Here is a 25,573-nt window from a genome sequence, read left to right as displayed (position 1 = left end):
CCAGGTTCAATTCCAGTCAAGGGCATGTACCTTGGTTGCAGGCACATCCCCAGTGGGGGGTTAGCAGGAGACAGCTGATCGATGTTTCTCTCTCACTGATGTTTCTAACTCTCTACTCCCTCTCCCTTCTTCTCTGTAAAAAATCAATAAAATATATATTTTTTAAAAAAATTTTAATTTGTAACTTTACCCTGGTAGGCAAGATATATAAATGTTACAAGTTTTAAATTAAAAAGTGTGGTTCATATTAATTCCATCAAGTTTTTATTAAGTCACATTATTAAACATTTTCTATATTCCTGAGAAGTTGATTCTTATGGAACCATGTCTCCTTCTACCTCCCATTCTACTAGTGGTTTCAGAAGTACATTCCCATGTTACACTGCCGATAGTTCAAAGGAAGAAAACCAAGAGGAGTGACTTCTCTTCTGAACATAAGGTGTCTGCTGAGATGGAGCTGAAGATGTTCACTTCAGCTCCTTAGTTATTTAAGAGGAGACTAGTGTTATGCTGCAAGTAGTGAGGCCCATAGAGTTGCTGGGATGAGAGTGGTACCGGTTCAATAAGTCAATTTTATTAAGCCAACAGACCTGCACTTTCGGAGCATAGTATATGAGATATTGAGATATTTTCCTTAATGCTCAAGCACTCTTTTGTACTTCTCAATCTGGTTGTTTTCCAAGAAGTTAAGGACATGGATGGTTTAAAGATAACATCTTACTACCAGTTAAGCAGGCATTTGTGAATACTGCCAAAGAAGCATTAAGTTCCGGAACAACTAATAGTGGAGCCTAGCATAATCCCTGGCACATGGTAATACTCAAACGTTTGCTGAATGATGAACAAATGAGTTCTGAGAAGCAGAGGAGACAAACAGCTGTCTGCAGTGGTATGTGATAGTCAAATGGCTCTGGGTCCATTTTTAGGGCTTGCCATGCTTTGCAATCTATCATCAGAGATAGGCAACATTTTTCCAAACAAACCATAGTTAAACTGTGAAGGCCTTACATATTAGTATTACTTAATATAAAAAGACTTTAGAATAGCACTACAGCACATATTAGGTGTTCAACAAATGCTTGCTAAGTTACTATTGCTAATAAACAATCCCTCAAATAATAGTTAAAGCATATTAGTCCAGAAACCATAAAGGAGCTAATTAAGAAAACTGATCAATACCAAGAAGTTCTTTTGGTTCTTTTTCACTCAGAGAAGTCCAACACATACCCTTCTCTGAATGGACACAGACAAGTCTAGGAGGGTATATATCAAAATGCTATCCATAGTAATCAATTTAAATGAATATGAATGGTTTTTGTTAGGTTAGACAGGTGAAAGAACTACAGAGAATAGGCGTTACTTAAATGTGTTTTACATTCTGTTTTTGGTGTGTTTTTCCTACAAATTCTTTTTGACAGATATTATAATTTAAAGGTTCATTATTTTAGCTTAAATTCATTAATTAGGAATTTGGTAGTGTAAAATTTAGTTCAAAATGAGTAAGATATACAATGACAATATAGGCTGCAGAAATGGTAAGTTCTTGATCACTCTTAAACTAAAGACACTAAAATGATCTCTTAGGTGACTAGTGAGTCCTTATTTCTCCTTTTTTGTTTTGTTTTCTTTTAATCCTCAAAATGGATATTTTTCCATTGATTTTTAGGGAAAGTGGAAGAGAGAGGAAAAGACAGAGAGAAACATCAATATGAGAGAAACACACTGGTTGCCTTCCCGGGAGGAGCTTGCAACCAAGGTATGTGCCCTTGACCAGAATCAAATGTGGGACCCTTTGGTCCACAGCTGACACTCTGTCCGCTGAGCCAAACCAGCTAGGGCTTATTTCTCCTTCCTTGCAATAAGCAAGGAACCCCATTTTACTTATCTTTATATCTCTTTTGTACATGTAGGATAAGAAGGCCACAGTTTTGTTGAATGGAACAGTCAAGTAAACAATCATCTCTCTGAATATACTGAGGGAAGGATATTAGCAACATTGTATTTTTGGTGTATGTTCCAGTCCCAAAGAGTATAATTCACTAACTGATTTCATTATTACAATATAGAGCAGCGGCAAAGAATAGTGGTGAAGAGCTTTGGGAGTCTGTAGCCAAACTATCTGGGTTCAAATTCTAGCTGTAGCAAACTGAACAGCTGGTGACTTGAGTAGGTTACTTAACTTCTATGCCTCAGTTTCCTCATCTATAAAATGTGAGAATCACAAAGCCTATCTCATAGGACTGTTATGAAAATTAAAAAAGGGCTTTGAAGAATTCCTGACACTTAATACATTATATGCGCTTGCTGAAAAAAAGGGGGGAGAGGGACTTTCACTGCTACAAAATGGTTAACAAATCTAGGGTAATTAAGAAACCTGAAAAATTACCCCATCTTACAGTCTGAGACATGTGTCACCTTCTCACACTATGTGTAAAATTACTTCAATAACTATGAAAGCTGGCTCTTTAAATTTACCAACTATCTACATAAGCTTGACTGCTATGGTATTAAATGTTAAAGACAAAAACAGTGTGAAGGACAAGCTTCCCTTGTAAGAGAATGAACTTAGAAAACTGGTAATTGTTTTTCTTGATTCTTAAATGAATCAATACTTAAATTAAGAACAAGGCATAGTTTGTTTCTCTTGGACATTTTTAGGTTTATAAGATCTTAAATTTTACCTCCATAGGTTTGTTGGATTTAATGTTCTAATATTTTTTCTCCTTAAAAAATAAATTTCAATGTTAAAATTTATTGTGAATATGGTATTAAAATTTAGAGCAAAAGTATTTTTCCTTTGAGACATATGCTATGTGCCAAAGTTATATATAGGTTAATGACTATTTTAGTCTGTAATAAAATGTGAAATGATCATGCCTACTGCTGTTGCACAAAATTAAAGAAAAATGGTGATGCAGAAGGGAGAAAAACACCACTTAACATTTGAAAATGAAATAGAATTTAATTAATAATAAAATGCATGTTAATAGTTATATATGTATATATGGTTTCAATACAGAAGTACACAATTACTCAAAAGCATCCCTGACCCTGTTTTTCACATAAGCACTACAAAAAAAACTAGATAAAAATTGACACAGAATTTAAAGTTTTAAGTAGCACTTCCAAAATTTCATTTACACACTACTCCCTTCTTCCTTAATGATCTTTCTTCACCTTCAATATACAGGTTCTACTTACCATTTCTACGTATTTTCCATTCAAATATTATTCATTAAATTTAAAGAGTATGTATAGCAAAAACTAGCTCTCAAGATACTACTACGAAATCCCTTCAGGCCTCTTAGTATGCAAAATATCATTATGCATAATATTTTCAACCAACAAAAATTAAGGTTATGAAATATAATTTGAGAGCACAGATATTCTATTTGTTCCATATCTGTCTAAAGACTGTCTTGCTACTAGCTAGGGTAATATTTTTCCTCTTTCCTATTTTCTCTGCAGTGCTTCTAAGTATAGTGACAGCCGCATCAGGCTTTCCCAGTCTCGGCGCAAGCTCAGTGAATATCTGGGAAATGTAAGTGGAAACATGAGAGACCGCTTTATTTGGCAGTGCTTAAGAGAAAAAAAAAAAAAGGCAGGACAAATGGCAAAGCAGTGTTTGGACCGCAGGATGAACAATCAATAGGCAGAAAGCAAGATAGAGGCTTCCTCAGCTTTTGGATCGACAATCGACAGCTGGGAGACTATTTTTTGCTATGGTTGACTAAATATGGTCAGGGAAGAGAGAGGCACAAGAGAGCCTGTTTGCCTGGGAGTGCATGTTTCAAATGCTTAGCTGCCTATAAAGCTGTAACAGTTTAGCCTGTAGCCACTGAGGAAGAATTTAAGTTAACATCTGTAGTGACCATGTGGAAATCCTGACCTTGCTTGCAGACTTGACCTCTGGATATGACAAGGTAGCTTCAATACAGATTTACCATTTACTCCTGGAAACGAAACACCAAAAAAAAAAAAAATCTCATAGCAAGAAAGATGCAGAATTATTTCCTAAGAAGTCAGAAGAACCCAGTGTATTCTGGTGGGCAAAGGAAAATAGTATGAATGTTTATGGTTAGTTGGGAGAGTGAGGTGTGTTTTGTTTTTTGGCTTTCTGGCTGTTTTAGATTATAAAATTAACTTGCTCTGCAACTTTTCCCCCTCTTCCGAAGCATTTCATCTGAGAAATAAGAGAGGTTCAGTATCTTGGACGTTGTAGCAACATTCCTTGCTTGCTTAACTTTCTGTACAACAGATACAAGCTACTCATATCTGTGCAATACTGGTAATATAACATTCCAAATCAAACAGCCAGTATTGATTAATTTTTTCTGTGGTTTATTTCTTTTTAAGGATAAAGGAAGGAAGAAGGAAAAGATGGCTGACTTATTTTTGTTTGTTCAATTGTTTTTCAAATTTATCTTAAAAGGTGAGATCCTGTGTTCACTGATACTTCCCTCTGACTTCACGGACTCATGAAAAGAAGTGCTGAATCAGCGGATTGAGTGAAGGAACAATCAAGATGAGATGGCTGCTGCTGATGTGACTCTCTAGGTCATTACCTTTCTTCCTGCTGCAAATGCTGCATGACACTAAGCTCACAGGTAACAGCACCACAAAGCCTGTACTTTTAAGGATGCTTATTTATGACTTTCTGCATGCTTACCTATTACTGAGTCAATATATGTTTTTATTGTTAAGTTAAATTCTATCTGGGCAAAGCCTAATTTCACAGTTCCACTTGAGAGCTTATGCAGTGTAAAAAGGAATGCTGTTCAAATATCAGGCAGGTAACTCTTTATCTAAAAAATGTACAAATCCATTACTGTCATTTATATTATTAAAGGTTAAGTCTTTTATTGTTTCAGATTACATGATTTTGCATCCCTAGTAAATTACACCCTGCTTCCAAAGTATGCTAAATTTTAAAAACTATTAACTATTTCAAGATTTAGTCAAGAAAGAAACTTGGCAGAATACAAAACACTTTTTAATATATACTCTAAGTTGGCCACAAAAATGTCAGAATGTGTATGGTGAAATTCTAATGCTGCAATGCTGAAACTGCTGTAGTACTGCCCTATCTCCTGCTACATTCTAATTTGCTCTCTATGAGCTGCACTAGCTTTTTATCACAGGCTGCAGAAATTCTTTCCCTGCCTTTTTACCCCTCCTTTCCCAAATCTGAGAACTTCTTACAGTCTTCTTTTAAGTTAACTGTTTACTACCACAATAATTAAAGGCAACTATTATATCTTTTAATGATGAATGATCAAGCTAAAACCCAGTGTAAATACCTTTCAGTTCAAAATTTTAAGTAAGACTTTGGACAAGGTAACTGTTCTGACAGCTGTCCTTTATATTTTAAAAAAAGAAAGAAATGTCACCAAAATTAAGTGTTTATATACTTCTGTTTGAATTGTATTTAATTCAAAATGTAAAATTCAGGTTAGTAGCTAATGAAGACAAAGGAACGACAAAGAGGTTTTCAATTGATCATAAGTTCTTATCTGTAACCTTAAAAAAAAAACAACTAACAAAAAATTCATCATCTTTAAAAATTCTGTTTAGCCTTGGCCAGTGTGGCTCAGTTGGATGGAGCATCATTCCATACACCAAAAGGTGGCAGGTTTGATTCCTGATCATTGCACATATCTAGGTTGCGGGTTGAATCCGTGATCGGGGCACCTATAGTAGGCAATTGATGTTTCTCTCTTTTTCTTTCTCTGTCTCTCTTTCTCCCTTCCTCCCCCTCTCTAAGAAATTCAATTAAAAATTTTTTATGAAATAAATAAAAATAGAAAACTTCAGTTTGCTCTAAAAAGATCTGGTTTTTCTCATTGTCATTTCAACTTTAGGGTGAATATCAGAAGAAATACTAATTGATTGGTTAAGTTTTGTTTTGTTTTGTTTTGTTTTTTGTTTTTGTTTTTTTTGGTGCCGAAACCCGGGATGATTGGTTAAGTTTTTAATAAGATAACTAGTCTATAAAAAAGAATCTGTACCAAATTAATTACTATCTACTTGTAGGATCTAGAAGCACACTACAAAATAAGAAGAATTTCACTCTGAAGACTCTGAAGAAATACTAGGCTGATCTTATAAATTTCTGAAACACACTCTGTAAAAACTCCACTGATTCTATAAAGCTATTGCAAAAAGGACCAAACCAGGATAAAGTACAACAGATAACTGGTCAATGTTTAGAAGTTTATGTCCACCAACAAGGAACCATAAATGGCATTAATGCAATGATTCAGGTAAATTTTTTATGAAGTTTAGTCTTTGATTGTCTCTACAAATGATCTACCATTGTTCTACTTCGGTAAGCTGAATGTTTTACTAACAAATGGGAAAACAATTCATGTTTTTACAGCTAACAACTTTGTAATACCTACTCAGAGTACATACTTCTTTATGTACCCATATGAACATAAAATGCTATGGAATGTAAAGAAGTATGTATTTTTGGTAGGCAATAAACCGCCAAGAGGAAAATAAACTGCAGCTAAAAGAAGCCCTTGCTTCTTTCCATGTAAATGACCTTCATATGGTATATTAACCTAGAATCACAGAGATGACCTTTGGGAATAACAACATCATAAAATGTACCTACTGCTTATAGATGAAAACTAAATGTCACTAAGATTTATATTTTATAAAGAAAAAAGCTCTACTGAAATAGATTTAAAATTATCATGAAACTCCTTTCAAATCTTTTACATTTAAAACATAATACATTTTTAGTACATTTTAGTACATAATACATTTAAAACATAATACATCTAGTACTCACATGATTAATATATTCTTTTACATGATTAATATTTGAACATCAAAAAAGGTATTACTAGCACAAAAGAATGAGATATACACATGACCTATTTTCTATTTCCACAATTTTATCTTAAGTATATCCCATTAATAGGGTTGACTGATTTATTAAGAAAAGATACAACAAAAGATGATTTCATTTACATTTTAACAGCTATTCTTCATAGTTTTATAAATTTATAATTAAATGATATTAGAGAATTTTTTGAAGCAAGTTTTTGCTTTAGGCTTTGTTTTTTGAAAACTATAGACATAGTCATAATTTTAAAAGACTATGTTTTAAGTAAAATCATACTCTCAAAGGAGAAAAGTTGTCCTTGTCTTTCTCAAGTTTATCATGTCTTTCTGCTAAGTCAGTACTGAGAATATATTAAAATGTAAGATTTATGCAAGAAAAATGACAAATTCTGGGTCACAGCGGTAAGTCAACAGAGAACATTGGTAATAGACTGCCAAATATTTAAAAGAAATTAATTTATTATCTGTATTATCCTTGAATTTATTTTATCCAAAGGAGGCACTCAAAATAAAAACACTATAGTCAAGAAACCAATTCATACAAATAGAACAACCTTCTTTTATTTTTTTAAAATATATTTTTGTAGATTTCAGAGAGAAAGTAGAGGGGGAGAGAGAGATTGAAACATCAATGATGAGAGAGAATCATTGATTGGCCACCTCCTGCACACCTCCCACTGGGGATTGAGCCCACAACCCAGGCATGTGCCCTTGACTGGGATCGAACCTGGGACCCTTTAGTTCACAGGCCAATACTTTATCCACTGAGCCAAACCAGGTAGGGCAAAACAACCTTCTTTTAATGGTACTATGCAATTACAAGTCTATTTTTATAAACATCAAAGACCCACTATATACTGTATGTTAGAGATATCAAAATACTTCCATATTTTATACAAAATTTATTTTGTATTACATTTATATATTGATAAAAAGTATAAATAAGCTCTTAATTAATAAGCAGTATCTATTTTAGCTACTATGGTAAACTTACATTAAAAATATTAATATTCTAATAATTTCTTATTAGAAGTATTATTTCAACTGGCATATTTAGTCATGTACAAAAAGCATAATATTTTTAAATTTCTGTGTCACAAATTAGTAGAATAGCTATAAGGGGACTATAATTTTCTGTTTAATAAGACAACTAGGTAGGTAGTTTTCAAAGTTGACTTTCACTTTATCAGATTAGTAAAAAATGAGAGAATGAATCTATTAGATATGATGGCATATAAGTTATTGCATGTTTACTGAAAATTATAAAAAGCTCATAATTTTAAAGTCTGTATTTCAAAAAAAAAAATAACTCAAAGCTTAACACTTAAGCATAAACCTTCTTTCTGATCATCCACAAAAAGAATAGCAATGCTTCATATTCCATTTAACTGTGCATGTCCTAAATATCAAAATCTGAAAATATACACCTCAAAAGTAGACGTTCCTATATAAAACTATTCATAGGGTATTACTTTACCCATGTTTTATAGTAACAAGTTATATTCATTATTCTATAGGTATAAAAACTTTTAATTAATTTAAATCATCCCAGTATCTAAGAATCTTATAATATTGAGTATAATCCTTAGAAAATAAAATGACAGCATCTGTTATTCATTTTAAAAGGTAAAATTATATACTGATTCTGGTGTTACAAGTTTAACTGAACATATCTAAGAGTATTTTCAATCACTCTAAAATGTCACATTCATCACTTAGGTCAGCTGTTCATTTTTAACTGAGTACATATTAAACTCTGGGCATCTGCTGACACTGGTGTAACTCAAACATTTCAACTGTCTCTCTGACAGGGATAACAGATGCTGACATTATCAAATGCTGTACTATTTTTTTCCCATGGCCTCTCCTTGCCCCGATATGGCCAGTATATGAAACTGAACTGCCGTCCAAAAGCACACTTGAGCAACTGGATCTACTAAACAGCTCCCATATAACTAGTAAAAATAGAAGCCAGTTTTACTGCTATCTTCAGCACTTAAGTCCAGGCAATTTAGCACCTGTTTCACTTCTATTAGAATAAAATATGGGAAAATTGTAGTTACATTAATTTCAACACAGCATGACACTTACTAACCAACAGATGCAGAATATACTTAATGACAATTATTTGAATATTGCCTGAATTATTGACCTTCTCCCAGTTTAGTTCAGAACAGTAATTATTTCCTTCTCTTTACATTTCACCTAGAGCATTTACTTTTACAGGCAAACTATAATTTCTCAAACTTTTATTTTAATCAAGTATATTTCAGAAGACTTCACTTCCTGATATTTAAATGCAACATTGAAGTTACAGTATTAACAAAAATTGCTAGACAGAGTTTTAATAGTAGATTTTAATACTCAAATTTATGGATTGTACCCAACCACCACAATTCAATGTATTATTATTAAACTGATAATGAGGAGTAACTAGGCAATCTGTACAGAGAATTCAGACAAGGAAATAGACTCTTAAAAAGGTTAAATTACTAATCTATGATTTGTAATACTACATAAGTAAAAAACAAAGAAAAATAAGCTGGCATGTATGATTCCTCTCAACACAAATCCAAGTAATACACTTGAATACACATGCAATCTATTTATAAACCAAAAGGCAGAGGTACTTTCTTAAGGTCACTCATATTCTTCCAACCTTGGTCAGCAACTTGCTATTAGTCCTCCGGTATAATACTAAAAAAAGCAGGGTGCCTTGGCTGGTGTGGCTCAGTTGGTTGGAGTAATGTCCCATACACCAGCAGGTCGCAGGTTCGATTCCCAATCAGGGTACATACCTAGGTTTCAGGTCTGATCCCCAGTTGGGGCACTTAACAGGAGGCAACCGATCAATATTTCCTTCCTTTCTTTCTTCGGTGAGAATTAAAAAAAAAAAAAAAAAAGGCAGGGGCGGCAGAAAGGTGTGATTAGCAGTACTCTTTCCTAACTTGTTAGGTTACTAAGTTACTTACTTGGTTTACTGCACAGAGAGAAATATAAAACATTACTCTGAAATGCATGAAGATCTATTTGTTCCTTTAAATGTTGTTGGTTTCAAAACACGTTATTGTCTACATTTAAAAATTAAGTAAGGTGTTAAAAACAAAAATGCACACTGATAATTCCTTAATGCATTAACAACATGTTGAAGGGTAAAGACTTCTCACTTTTAGAGCAGGAAATAGTAGGAAAAGTGCCTTCAAAATAGAAAAAGTTACATTCAATGACTAAAGAACGGATATGAGAATCTAACTTTTGTGGAAGGTCCATAACCATAATTTTACAAATAAAAAGCATTTTAACTGTTTTATAGCCCAAACTAACAGCATTGCAATGCTTTGCTAGAGCTGGTAAAATGGAACCAAATCGCCTCTTCAATGGATTTGGTCCCCTTCAACCAGCTGTAGCTATGCATTGATTACTACAAGACAGCCAGCGTTTTCACTTATGAGTATCAGACATATCAGCTAATTTCAACTTATTTAAATATTCGGATTGTGCTTTAAATTTAAAAAAAATTGTTACTCTCTATTCTTGTAAGAGCCATAGTGGTTAACAATGTTTATAAAAATCTTTATGAAAAATGTGTGGGTGATTTAAGGATTACAAATAAAATAATTTTACTTATTTATGGTCTCTTGGTATTGAATTTCTTACCCTTCAGGAAAGAAATGGTAATGAAATGTAGGCTATGCTGCATAATAATAGTTTAAAAAAGAACTTCCTTCAGAGGAAAAAAATATCTGGGAAGATCACCTGAAACCATAATAAGAATGCCACATTATGGTTCACATGGACATATTTTAAAGAAAAATATAACATTACATAAAATAACACACTAGAAATGTTGGGTAGTATCTTCCATAGAATTAGCATTTAATTTTACTGCTATTTACCTGAATATTGATAGGTAAGGTAAAAAAGATGATGATACTGAAGAATACCTTGTGAAGAGATAAACAGTAAGTATCTCATTTTTCCAATCCTGAATCAAAAGTTCTTAATCCTCAAAAATGAAAAAAAATGCTAAGCATTGCTACCTTTTACTCTATAGATATTTCATCTCTCCAAACTTGTTTCCTCAGCTGTAAAACTAATAATATTCTATGAAACTCCTCATTCCTTCTTATTTTTTTTAAATATATATTTTATTGATTTTTTACAGAGAGGAAAGGAGAGGGATAGAGAGTTAGAAACATCGATGAGAGAGAAACATCGATCAGCTGCTTCCTACACACCTCCTACTGGGGATGTGCCCGCAACCAAGGTACATGCCCTTGACAGGAATCGAACCCGGGACCCTTCAGTCTGCAGGCCGATGCTCTATCCACTGAGCCAAACCAGCTAGGGTCTTTCTGTCTTCTTTATCCTTCAAATATATATATATATATACACACACACACAAGAAGCCTCTCTCTCTCAATGGAAAGAAAATGAAGAAAAGGGAAAATGACAAATGATCCAACATCCTCTAATTTTCTTACTGACTGCAATAAAACTATAGCTAACGTAATGTTCTTTAATAAAGACAAGCATTTCATCAATTAAAGAAGGGTTACAGAGGGCAAGTAGTAGTTTAAAAACCTAGATGTTCTCACAATCCTCAACTCCTGACCACTCCTCTATTTCAAAGCAAAGATCGTCCCTTAAAACAGTGGTTCTCAACCTGTGGGTCGAGACCCCTTTGGGGGTCAAACAACCCTTTCACAGGGGGTCACCTAAGACCATCGGAAAACACATGTATAATTACATATTGTTTTTGTGATTAATCACCATGCTTTAATTATGTTCAATTTGTAACAATGAATTTGGGGGTCACCACAACATGAGGAACTGTATTAAAGGGTCGCAGCATTAGGAAGGTTGAGAACCACTGCCTTAAAAGAATGTGGGCAAAGGAAGGCATATGTAAATGAGTCTTATCACTTCATTCAAGTTAATAGGCCTCCTTCCTTGTATGAATTATACCTGTCAGTCACATTAAATAAATATATGTATTACAAGGCATGTAGTGTTGAGAGTAGATGCATGGAGACATGAGAAAAAATGGACATACTATAAGTATAGTACCATTCAATAGTCTCTCGGCTACTTTTTATATATAACACTCAGCATATTTAGAGTTTAAGAAGAAAAGAAAATCATTAAACACAAAGATATGGTCCAGATTATCAAATCTTTCTATATTCAACAGTCTTATATATAGTTTCATAATTTAAAAAGTTAAATAAAGGTATAATAACATTCTACAGGGAAAATACGAGTTGCTCACATATTCAGTAAGATTTAGTGTCTTTGTGGGAATAAAATAGATAAGTAAGAAGTGCCTGTGAAATTACCTCAGTGCTATGATAAACTGAAAATACATGACATCAAATGGCTCACTCATATTTTACTATTACTTTTCATATCCAATTTATATTAGAGAAAAATTTATAAATAACACTACATAAAGTAAGTTTATAATGTTATCAGTGCCTCCAAAATATCTAGCAATTGTTTTTTAACAGCTCTGCAGGGAATATTGCTAATTTATATTCATGTCTGTGAGGGAGCTCTAAAAACTTCAAGGTACCTAAAAATGCAACATCCTCATAGAAAATACCTAAGTAATGTGCTGATTAATGCCACTAATCCAAAGAAATTTAGTTTTCATCTTTAACAACAGAAATGTTTTCTGCTCTTCATTTAAATCTGAAATTTTAAAAGAAATTTTAAATTTTAAATTTTACCTGTATATAAAAAGAAAAGACAACATGGCTAAATTGTAGGGGAAATGCCAAATATCAGAATACATAAACAGCATTGTCCTTAGTTAAAATTTCTTAAAATAAAAACACTACTATATTAAAACATACTTCAACTACATTCTAAAAAGCTCCAAACTTTACAAAGCATGACCAAAGTACTCTGTGTCTCACAGCAAAAACATATTCTCTTACATAATTCTGAAAGAAATGTTTTATAACTCTTTTTCTCTTAATGTCTTTATTTCAGTTATTGTCATATTATGAGTAAACACCAAAATCAGCTCTGAAATCTGGAATCTCTACTGATCTGCACCTTTGAAATATAGATTTCATAGTATATTCTTCAAAAACATCAGACATTTAGACATATTTTTGATGAGCAGGAAAAGTCATTTTCTTTTAGAAAAGCACATCTAATAATTACTAAATCTACTATGTTATTGACTGTTACTGACTTATTGCTGAAAAAATTATTATTAACTAAAAGCAAAACTAGGAAATAGAATGTTACTTAAATTCCATGTGTATACATGTACATACAAATTTTGAAAACTTTTCCACATTGCTAACCATAGTGTTAGCAACCCAGGCATGTGCCCTTGACCGGAATCAAACCCAGGACCCTTCAGTTTGCAGGCTGACACTCTATCCACAGAGCCAAACCAGCTAGAGCCCATCAATTGTATTTAAAATGGACTATACATTAAATCTAACAGGTAAGTCAAGTACACTAAAGAAGTATAACTGCGGTATAAAACAAAAATCACAAATAACAAAATTAAAATATTACAATTCAAGGTCATACATTCATTATGTTATATAAATTATAAAATGCTTATAAGAAAGAGGAAAATGTTAGCACATTTGCTAATCTAATATTTTATTCAAAAATGCTAATTCATCATGTTCTGGAAATAATGTATTAACTGGTTTTCTCAAATAAGTGTTAGGGCCAAAGACTTCTTAAAAAAATTCTGAGTACACCAAAAACAGTTCCTTTCTATATTATGACATCAATGGCCAGTATAAGGAAAGAAAAGTGAATTTTAAGAATAAGAAATTTGATATGAAGTTACAAATTTGCAATTATAAATGATATATAAGTTATGTCATTTTTCTGACATCTTCCATGTCCAATTAACATTACACTCTTTATCTGGCAATCTACAGTCACACCTTCATAAAATGCCTTAAGGAAACAGAAATAAAGAAGTCATGTAAGTAATAGTTCAGCCCTGGCCGGGTAGCTCAGTGGGCTAGAGCTTCATCCCAATACACCAAGGTTGCAGGTTCACCACCAACCGGTCAGGACACACACAAGAAACAACCAATGAATGCATAAATAAGTGGAACAACAAATCGGTGTTTCTTTCTCTCTCTTTACCTCTTTCTCTCTACCTCTCTCTCTAAAAATATCAATAAGTGAAAAATTTTTTAAAAAAAAGAAGTGATGTAACTTTAATTGAAGCACTACTTTATTGTAAACTAAAAGTGTTTTTCCCTTTTTTTAAAATGTCACCTGACACCAAGTATCTGGATACAGATGTCACTGTTGCAAAGGTTTAGGGGAATTCTTAAGAATTGAAGAAACGAAAGTAGTATATTTCCTCCTCCATACATATAGGCTTAGCATTATTAAACATACTATAATTACTTCTAATAAAGTAAAACAAATCAAAATATTTAAAAGTTACTCATTTCCTAAACTCTTCAATTTTCAGTTTACCTTAAACTTTATGATTTAGTATTTAACCTAAATTTCCTCAATAAAATCTCTTTTTGCCTATTCTAGTCTGTAGTAATCACTCTGTTTAAACTCCTAATAGTTTCTCTACGGAATTTATTTTGTAATTGATTACATATACTCTAGTAATATCTAACACTGTCTTGACTGTCAAATCAAGAGTAACATTTACTGAGTTCCTACTATAGTCAAGGCATTGTAAGGAACATACAAATGAACATGAATGCCCACAATTTAAGTAGAAAGGAACATAAACATGCATATGCTAAGGGACAGCGCAAAGCAGATTATAGGTGCAGTAAAATAAGAACACAGAACAAGGAAGTAAAGGGCAAACAGAAAATAGTTTCAATGATGAGATCTAAGAGTTCTAGAAAAAAGATGGTTAAGATAAAGAAAAAAAATCCTTAAGTAAATGAGAGAAGAAAGCAGACAAACTATCTTAAGAAAGGAAAGTAGAACAATGTAGCTGAAGAGCAAGGTAGGCAGATGGCTTTTATTTAGTGAGAGATAAAGTCAGAAAGACTCAGGACACACTGTAAATGGGTTTGAATGCTAGGTCAAGGTGTAAAGATTTTATTCTATGTACAATAGAAAGCAACTAAAGACTTGAGAACAGGAGAGGGGAGCCATTTGGTCTATGTTCTTAGAATGATAATTTGGTAGTTATATGAAAGTTGTCAAATAAAACTAAAATCAGGGAGAAAAATTAGAAAGATACTGTAATAGTCTAGGTCAGTGGTCGGCAAACTCATTAGTCAACAGAGCCAAATATCAACAGTACAATGATTGAAATTTCTTTTGAGAGCCAAATTTTTTAAACTTAAACTATATAGGTAGGTACACTGTTATTAACTTAATTAAGGTACTCCTAAGGCTTAGGAAGAGCCACACTCAAGGGACCAAAGAGCCGCATGTGGCTCACGAGCCGCAGTTTGCCGACCACGGGTCTAGGTAAAGGTGGTCAATATTTAATTAGGTCAGCAACAATGGAAATAGAAAGAAGGAAATGGAATGGATTGGAAATACGGTACCTGTAGAATAAAGGAAACTTTAGAATTAATTGGAAGTTCAGAATTAGTGACAGGGTAGTCAAAGTTAACCCTAATCAAAAGAGGCAGCAAGGACACTGACAAATTAATGCATTCTTAGTTAAATGATTCACTGTCCATATATTTCAGTCTTACCTCTCATATAGCCCATAATACAGAAAAGTAATATCAAGTGGTTAAGAGTTATGAGTACAAAGTCAGATGGACCTTGCTCAAGTTCCAGCTGCTCCCCTAGTCACTGACTTTGAATAAGCAAATTCAGCTCTTTATAAGAATCATTCTTCCTCTACAAAATGAGGACATTAAAACCTGCCTCAAAAGGCTGTCCAAAAATTAAATGAGATCATGAATGTAAACCACTTAGTAAAGGCCTGTGCTCACCCGCTAGAGGTGACCCTAAAAAAAGCTAAAATAATAAAAAACAGCAGAAAATTAGAAGAAAACATGATAGAAAAATGTAGTATTGAGTCAGGGGTTGGAGCATAAGCCCACAGATGCAAAGGGTGGCGGGTTTGATCCCTGGACCATGTCAGGGCGTATGTAGGAGGCAACTGATCTTACATCCGTGTCTCTCTTACATCCATGTTTCTCTTTCTCTCTCTCCCCTCTCCTCCTTCCACTCTGTCTGAAAATCAATGGAAAAAATATTCTTGAGTGAGGATAAAAAAAAAAAAGCAGTATGGAACTAAACAAGAATTCTGGATGTGCGGGCGATACGGCTGCGACATCTGTCACCCCATTGATCGCCAGGGTTCATTCGGCTGATCTGGCTGGCTAGGCAGGTGTCCCCCTCCTCCCTCACCGATCCATGTGCATCCCTCCTGAAGCTGCGCGCTCAGTAGAAGAGGATGACCTTCCCCCCAGAGGAGAGGACCAATCTTCGGTCAAGGGTATACGAGTAGCTGCACTCCCCTGCTAGAACCTGCAAACAAGCTCTCAAGAATTCATTCATAGTGACTATAGTTAATACTGCTGTATATATTAGAGAATTGCTAAGACAGGAGATCTTAAAAGTTCCCATCACAAGAAAAAAAATTTGTAGCTATGTGTGCTAATAGATGTTAACTAGACTTATAGTGCTGGTCATTTTATAATATATACACATTATCTAATCATTATGCTATCCACCTGAAACTAATATAATGTTATATATCAATTATATCTCAATTTTAAGAAAAGATTTCAGGATATATTAAATTATTGAGATAAACTTCAAAGTGAACATTTCCCTCAGTCAAGACATGTAGGCTATATTTAAAAAAAAAAAAAAAGCCCTAACTGATTTGGCTCGGTGGATAGAGTGTCGGCCTGAGGACTGAAAAGGTCCTAGGTTTGATTCCAGTCAAGGGCATGTACCTTGGATGCGGACACATCCCCAGTAAGGGGTGTGCAGGAGGCAGCTGATCGATGTTTCTAACTCTCTATCCCTCTCCCTTCTTCTCTGTAAAAAATCAATATAGTTGTTTTAAAAAAAAAAAAAAAAAGACATGTAGGCTTATTTGAGACAGCATGGATGGACCTAGAGGGTATTGTGCTAAGTGAAATAAGTCTGTCAGAGAAAGACAAATAGTGTATGATTTCTCTTATATGTGTAATCTAAAGCATACAAACAAACAAAACAGAGAACAAACTGATGTTTGCCAGAGGGGAGGGCGATTTGGGGACAGGCTGAAAAAGGTGAAGGGATTGAAAAGTACAAATTAGTAGTTACAAAACTCTCATGGGAATGTAAAGCACAGCATAGATAACATAATCAATAATATTTTAATAACTATGTATGGTGCCAGCTGGGTGCTGAAAATATTGAGGGAAACACTCTGTAAAGTATGTAATTGTCTAACCACTATGCTGTACACCTGAAACTAATAAAAAATAATATTGAATGCAATCTGTGATTTAACTTTAATCAAAAAATTAAATTAAAAATAATATGTAGGCTTTACTCAACTATAAACAGAAGACATGTGATGCAGAATTTTTCTAAAATGCTTCTCAGGGTTCTGGTTGGTGTGGCTTAATTAGTAGGAACATCATCCCGGCACCAAAAGGTTGCCAGTTTGATTCCCAGTCAGGGCACATACTTAGGTTGCAGGTTTGATCCCTAATGAGGGTGCATATGGGAAGCAACTGATAGATGTTTCTTTCATATATCAATGTTTTTCTTTCTTTCTCTGTCTCTCTCTCTTCCCCTTTCTCTAAAATCAGTAAAACATATCCTTAGGTGAGGATTTAATAAGATAAAATAAATAAAACAAATAAAATGGTTTTCAGGTAAAGCCGTTGCCAAAAATTCATTCATGAAAATTCTAGGTTACCCTGGCCAGTGTGGTTCAGTTAGTTGAGCATTGTCCCATGCACCAAAAGGTCACTGGTTTGATTAATCCCCTGTAGGGGGTTTGCAGGAGGCAGCCAATGAATGTTTCTCTCTCCCCCTTCTTTCCTCTCTCTCGCTCTGGAAAATATTCTACGTGAAAGCAAAGTTAAACATTTTGTTTTTCTGTGGGACTTTGTCCACATTTTATGAATTCTGTGACTTTCTAAAAATCTTTCTCAAACTTTAACCAGCAAACAATTTTTTTCAGTAGATCACCTATAATTAGAACTATGGTTACAGGACATCTATATTAGAAATTTATATAAAGAATTATATTATTACTAAGCAATTAGGTAAACATAATAGTTATTTAGCAGCAAGTTTAAAAAGACAATTACTATGCAAATGGACTAGCATGGGGTTTAGAGAACACCCTGAGAATGGTCTTAAAGAAACATAAATCTCAAAATGCACTGCATTCTAATTAAAACTTTACAATATGAGTATTCCTGATCCTCTATATCCATATTGAATATATATTTAGACATTTCATACTTTATTAGTTTAATAACTCAAAAAATCATTATAAAATTAATCTATTTAGTGAAGACAATTTCCATAGATCTTAAAATGATTTAAAATACTAAAATAAGCAAAAATTATTTTCTTATCAGTATCAGAAAAAGAGAACCAGCAACAGAAAGGTATTTTTAAACTGCGTATAAATTGGTGAAAGATAACATTTTTACCTGGGATTTCCTCTTAGTGCAGCATGGTGCAGGGCATTAAATCCATTATTGTTTGTAATGGTGACATCCGCCCCAGCTTCCAGAAGGACTGCCAAGATGTCATCGCGTTTCTTACTTATTGCATCGTGAAGAGGAGTATCACCTTCAGAATCCTTTTTTGTAAGTTTAAAAAGATTTTCATTAGTTCTTTTTCAATCATTCTCACATGTAATTATTAATACTTATAATGAACTACTAAACAAAGAAACAAAAACAGAACCCATATCCAACAACCATCAATAAAGCATACTATGTGTTAAATTTAATAAATGCAGGCAAGAAATAGCATTATAGTGAATAAACTTATATTCAATCTAAATGGCATACACAATAAACATGCAGTAGCTTTAAAAAAAATCCAATAAATTAAATACCCTCAAAATAATTAATAACAAAAATAAATGAGGTGGAAAAGAGGTCAAAAAATTCATTCGTTTAAAATGGCTTGCTATACCATTGTCCTACCATTAACTGCTGCACCCTGAAACTCCATCCCAAACCTACACCAATCTCAGGGCCCATAGCAATTAATTAAAAGTCAGTGGTTCTCGACCCTGGCTGTACTTTAGAATCTGCTGGGAAGCTCTTAAAATCCTGTAATCCAAAAAGAATCCTGTAATCCAGGCTGTTCTTCAGATCCACTAACCAAGAATCTCAGGTTGGGACTCAGGCATTAGTAGTTTTCCCGAGTTCCCCAGGTGAATATATTGTGTAGTCACTGCTGAGAATCATTACTCTAATTGTTTTCAAAGGGCAGGAAAGAGAGTAGTTAACTCAAAGTGAAAACAAATGTAAAAGAAAATTTGGCAGTCTCAGCCTATGTTTTTTTTTCAAGTTGATTACTTCCTTCAGTAATCAACCAATGTGGCAATAAATTGTTATTCATTATCAGTCATCTGTGTAAATGGGTAATTTAGCCTTCATTCATTTCATAGTTTCATAAATACTATTTTCAGTAAAGCCATCTATAGTTACCACAGTTGCCAAATCTAGGCTGCCCCCATTTTTGTAATTTTATTTACATAGCCACACACACGCATTTATGTATCATCTATGGCTACTTTGGTGCTACAATGGCAGCACTGAATAATTGTAATAGAAAATATGAAAGCCAAAAATATTGCCTGGCCTTTTTTTAAATATATTTTTTTATTAATTTTTAGAGAGAAAGGAAGGGAGAGGGAGAGAGAGAGAAACATCAGTATGAGAGAGTAACATCAATCAGCTGCTTCCCGCAAGCCTACCTACTGGGGATCGAGCCCACAACTGGGGCGTGTGCCCTGACTACAAATCAAATCAGCAACCTCTTGGTGCATGGGACAACACCCAACCAACTGAGCTGAGCCACAACAGCCAGGGCTTACCTGGCCTTTCACAGAAAAAGTGTGCCAATCCTAGGCATATATTCATCCACCCACATAAGAAATTCCCAACACAAATTCAGTCCAACAATCTACCTTTCATCCTCCTATTGCACTAAAAATTCATGGTCTCCAACTTGAGATAGGCTCTTAACCTGACAGGAATATGCTTCCACAGGTCCTGATCTGTCCTGTCTCTTGCTCTCCACAGTAGCTATTTCAATTACCCTTTCTACACTGACCACTCCCCACTCACTCTCACCTAATAACTTTGCCTCCCTTATCAGACAAAAAAAAAAGCCAGCAGGTATAAATTCCACACTCCTTCAACAGATTAATACCTTACATCGCCTACTCCATCTTCTAATCCTACCACTCTGTATCTTGGAAAAACTAGTCTGTAATAATCATTTAGCTGAACAAACTCTCTGATACTTTCGATTCTCGTCAAACCCTCAGTCCCATTACTCCTGTTCTACATTGCTTCTCTAAGACCAATCCTAATTAATTCATCTAGTTGCTGAAATTTTGAAAGGGAATAATCATTTTGTAGGTGACCCTTCCTTAAAAAAAGTAGATCCTACTGTAAGAAATAAACTTTAAAACCCTATGTATTTCTCAAAACAGAAAATCTTCTAAGACTGGACTAATCCAATGATGGCAAACCTTTTGAGCTCGGTGTGTCAGCATTTTGAAAAACCCTAACTTAACTCTGGTGTCATGTCACATATAGAAACTTTTTGATATTTGCAACCATAGTAAAACAAAGATTTATATTTTTGATATTTATTTTATATATTTAAATGCCATTTAACAAAGAAAAATCAGCCCAAAAAAATTAGTTCGCGAGTCACCTCTGACACACGTGTCATAGGCTCGCCATCACTGGTACACCAAGTCTCTTAAATTACATAAGGCTAGAGCTAAAACAATTTAGATAGCTATGAAGTAACTATTAGGAAATGCAGCCTATTACACTGTTTAAGTTGCTGAAGCCCACTGTCATGATCACTAAAATCAAATCAATTCAATTCAAAAACAGATACTTTTGCATGAAATCCCTATCCCCACCCCTCAATATAAGACAGATCTACTTGACACTTCCTTAAAAAGGCTTTTCTAAGAAGGAAGAGCTGCCAATTTTATTACATTCCATACCTTTGGTATCACTTACTATGATCATATAAAAAAGAATTGTAACACAGAAATGCTTACCATTGAAGCTAGTACTTCCCTTTAATAGGTTCCTAGCAATACCTACAGAATATATTTTGTTAAAGGTTTTACCTGAAGACTTGGATGACAACCAAAGTCCAATAAAGTCTTTACAACTTGAAGATGACCTTTATTGACAGCAATATGAAGTGGTGTCTGTCGGCGTTTGTTGCGAGCATTCAAGTCTGCACTGCCTCGATGTAATACTTCTATAACAGCACCTTCATCTCCAAAAGCTGCATGGTGAACGGCTCTATCTCCATCCTTGTCCTAAACAGCAGCATTAAAATCTGAATTAATGAATAGTTTAGAAAAATAAATAAAACTTGAAACTATAATTCATTAAGAACCAAATTGATGTGAGAGAGAGAAAAAAAACATTGCATAGAGCCAACAAAAAAAGCAGAAATTCACTTGAATAGTGACTAACTCCAAAAATAAATGACGAATCCTGGATCAATACAGGTGTGGGCAAAAGTAGGTTTACAATTGTGAGTATGCAATACACAAAGTATATTCTTGTACCATTATTTAATACTGTATTATTTGTATTACAACTGTAAACCTACTTTTGCTTATCCATGTATATTATATCAGACATATATTTTTGACCAATAGTTATATCAGAAGTAGTTCAATTCTTCATTACCCTAATTTATCAGTCATGATGATAAGCCAATATTAGGAAAATACTGATATATAACACAATACATAAACTTTTTCCCATTTAAAAATTTTACAAAGACTTTTAAAGGACATAAAAATTACACTAACTTCAGTTGAGTAATTTTAAAAAGAAGAAAGGATGCCAAACAGTGTGATCTCAATTAGTTTTAAGGGGAGAAATATATCAACATATTAACATTGGTTATCTTTAGCTAGTGAGCATACACTTTTCTGTGTATTTGAGAGAAAAAATATTACATACCACTTTAAAAGACAAAAATAAAACACAAACGAGCATAATTTCATACCTCCAAAATTCTAAAACTCTTTCAGAGAAATCCAGTAGGTATGCCTCACCTTTTGTAATTGGAGGAGATGAGTCAGAGAATTGTTTACCTTTTTTTCAAATGTAAAAACAACTTTTTAAAGGGGAAAAAAATGCCTGTCCTGCAGGCATTAAAATAAAGATTACACACTTACACACAAACACACACACACCAAAAAAGAAGTCTCATTACACTGATAGATGCCGATGGAAAAGGATATTATTAAGGGTACTATCTTTAGTCCATATTCCAGCTCAAATTTTAACACCCAGAAGTAAGCAAGCTTTAAGACTTTATCCAGTGGTTCCCAGCTGATGGTCCTAGTCCCCTGGTAGACTACGATTTTTGCAAGTGGTTTGAAAATACATTACTTGTGATTAGTTTAAATACTTCCCAAAGTTAACACAGATAAGTACTGTTGCGATTAAATACACTTAAAACAAATGAACAGCCCGGCCAGCGTGGCTCAGTGGTTGAGCATCGACCTATGAACCAGGAGGTCAGGGTTCGATTCCCGGTCAGGGCACATGCCTGGATTGTGGGCTTGATCCCCAGTGTGGGGCATGCAGGAGGCAGCCAATCAATGATTATCTCTCATCACTGATGTTTCTCTCTCTCTCTCCATCTCCCTTCTTCTCTGAAATCAATAAAAATATATTTTTTAAAAAAGAAGAACAGTTCATTCAACACAGTTGAATTAGAAATAGTTTTTGGGTTTTGCAATTTTTCTTAAGCAGATATTAAAAGTAAAACTGCTGATACAGAAATTCAGAAAGATTGAACAACAATTCTCAAAAGGGTAGCAAACCATGACTCAGGAGTACTTCTACTTTACTAATATTCCAGCTAAAACAGGTTAGGAGTTTTTATTATCTATCTACTTTGAGCATAAAAAAAACTAGCAAGCACCACACTAAAGATTTAACACTTGAGCCTCTGAGCAACATTATATTTAAACATCCCAGAAAAAAAGAAAAATGATTATTACAAAAAACTGTTTTTATTTATGTGTATCACTAACTTTTCTAATAACATATTTCAATATTTTAGAATCTTAGATTTAAGATCTTACTAACCTCTAATCTGGATTTCTTTTCTTTTACATTTTTTAAGTCTACCTGGTGGTACTCCTTCCATTACAAAGGAGAAAATCAATCCACTAACACTCACTGATTAAAAAACAGGAACTATTTATGAAATATACCATATATTGATGGTTATTAGAAAACTGCTATTGCAACACTTTTATGCAGGTCCCATCAATTTATGTTAAAAAATTAAAAACCCTAATATATATGAAATACAAATAAAAATTTAAAGAACTTGGAAAATACATACCCATACTAGAACACAATTAAATATATTTCCAGACTTTCCTTCTATTTAGAAAACCTCAGTTGTACAAATACCTCAACTTACAGACTTTGAATATACCTAAAACATACTGCTAGTTCACTATTCTGTCCCTACTGGCACCAAATGAGATCTTGAAGGACAACATTATAGCTGGCCTCCAAAGGTAACCTAAAAGGATTTGTGAAGGGGCTTAGAATTAAATCTAAAACTGATTTTTCCCTCGCCAGGTCAGGTGGATTAGTTGGTTGGGGTGTTGTCCTGTTCACCAAAAGATTGTGGGTTCAATTCCCAGTCAGGGCACATACCTAGGGTGCAGGTTGAATCCCCAGTCAGGAAGCCTATGGGAGGCAACTGATGTTTCTGTTTCTCCCTCTCTCTTTCTCTCTCCCCCGTCCTCTCTCTCTCTCAAATCAATATTAAAACATATCCTCGGATCAGATCCAAAAAAAACCAAATGAACCAAAAGGAACTGATCTTGGTTCTTTCTACCCTCTTATTCCCTCCTCTTTCCTCCCACCCCTCCAAAATCTGCTCTTGTTCCAGTCTTCCCTATCTTACCTGATAGAATCACAGGCCATAGGTTAACAAAATCAGTATCTGAAGGTCATGCTCACCTACTTCCTTAAACTATAGGCAAGCACCAAATTCTATGGTTTTTACTCAAGTTATGTTCATGTCTATTGTCTCTTCTCCAATTATATCACTAATTAATTCAGGCCTTCATTCTCACTCACCTGACCTATTGCCATAGCTCACTCTGCCTCCACTTTATTCTAACCCCAATCTACTCTTCACACAGCAGACAGAATTCTCTCCATAACACACAAAATTTATGTTTAAAACTCTTTAATGTAACTCTACTATATAAAGAACAAATCCCTTTCTTAACATTTATTTTCAATTAGTTTATATTCAATATTATTTTATTAGTTTCAAATGTCCAGCATAGTGGTTAAACATATACTTTACAAAGTGTTCCACCTGATACTTCCAGTAACCACCAGGCACCATATGTAGTTACTAGTGGCCCGGTGCACGAAATTCGGCAGTTGGACATCCCTCTTGCAATCTGGGACTGCTGGCTCCTAACCACTCACCTGCCTGCCTGCCTGATTGCCACTAACTGCTCACCCCTGCCAGCCTGATCGCCCCTAACTGCCCTCCCCAGCAGGCCTGATCTCGCCCCAACTGCCCTCCCCTGCCAGCCTGATCACCCCTAATTGCCTCTTGCCAAACCAGTCATTAAAAAATTGAACCACTTTCGGCTGGCAAGGCCCAGAGAAAAAGAAAGGCAAGACCCTGATCAGCAGGTCAGATCCTGCTACTCTCTCCAGGCCTCGCCAGCAGCCTGAGATGGCTGCTGATCAGCCCCACCTCTCTCTCTCTGAGAGGTCAGCAGTTCAGCCTGCTCACCAGTCCCCACCCACTCAAGCCTGCTGCGCGTACAGCCTGGTGTTCAGTCGTCCCTTCGGTTATTTTGGACGTTACAGACCCTGGCTCTTTATATATATATATAGACTAGTAGCCCAGTGCATGAAATTCATGCACATTAAAAGGTAATTAATTAGCGGAGATATTTTAATATTGCTATTTGCCCTTTCTCTATAATAGAAGTGTGAGAGATGAAAGGAAATTAGTAAAATGTATATGAAAGTAATATATACATTGATTAATAAACAGTAACTAAAGGATATAACAGAGGCATGATACAAAAACGACAAAAACATGATATAAGGACAAAAACATGATATAAGAACAAAAACATGATATAAAAACAACAGTGATGCAAACAATGACTGATAAAGTGATTAAACCTATTCTAACATCTCCCTGTACACATTAAGAGTGAAAACACTTTCAGAGTGCTTGACTAATTTCCCTTGTGATGAAGTATTTAACTGTAACATCAGATGTTCTTTGAACTCGAGAGAAAGCAACATATAACTGACCATGTCCGAAAATGGGGTCAGGTAGGAATATTCCTACTGTTTAGACTGGCGCCAGCGAGAGCTTTATATGCATCGCGCATGCGCGAGTCAACCTTTATTATTAAATTGCCAGTGCGTGTCATATGTGCCAGCCGGTCGGTTGGCTGGTCGGATGGTCATACAGTCGGTCACGTAGCCTTTTATATATATAGACTAAC

At 34.4% G+C, this 25,573-nt stretch overlaps 1 protein-coding gene and 1 long non-coding RNA gene across 2 annotated transcripts in view; one reads left to right on the top strand and one right to left on the bottom strand.

Moving 5' to 3' along the window:
• Positions 1-25,573, bottom strand: part of MIB1 (mindbomb E3 ubiquitin protein ligase 1) — a 90,892-nt gene that overhangs the window by 27,624 nt on the left and 37,695 nt on the right. The window contains exons 11-12 of the mRNA XM_015562719.1: positions 21,152-21,349; positions 18,465-18,616 (exon numbers count right to left, since the gene is read on the bottom strand). Coding sequence (XP_015418205.1) covers positions 18,465-18,616; positions 21,152-21,349 — 350 coding nt within the window. The remainder of the gene's footprint in view (positions 1-18,464; positions 18,617-21,151; positions 21,350-25,573) is intronic.
• Positions 3,638-6,743, top strand: LOC107182810. Its single transcript, XR_001513551.1, has 3 exons — positions 3,638-3,923; positions 4,433-4,607; positions 6,034-6,743. It is a non-coding gene; the product is annotated as an uncharacterized LOC107182810 (long non-coding RNA).

Source organism: Myotis davidii, unplaced genomic scaffold, assembly GCF_000327345.1.
Source record: "Myotis davidii unplaced genomic scaffold, ASM32734v1 scaffold96, whole genome shotgun sequence".
In the NCBI taxonomy this organism is placed as follows: Eukaryota; Metazoa; Chordata; class Mammalia; order Chiroptera; family Vespertilionidae; genus Myotis; species Myotis davidii.
The sequence above is the reverse complement of the archived record's forward strand: the minus strand, read 5'-3'. Positions and strand labels throughout refer to the sequence as shown.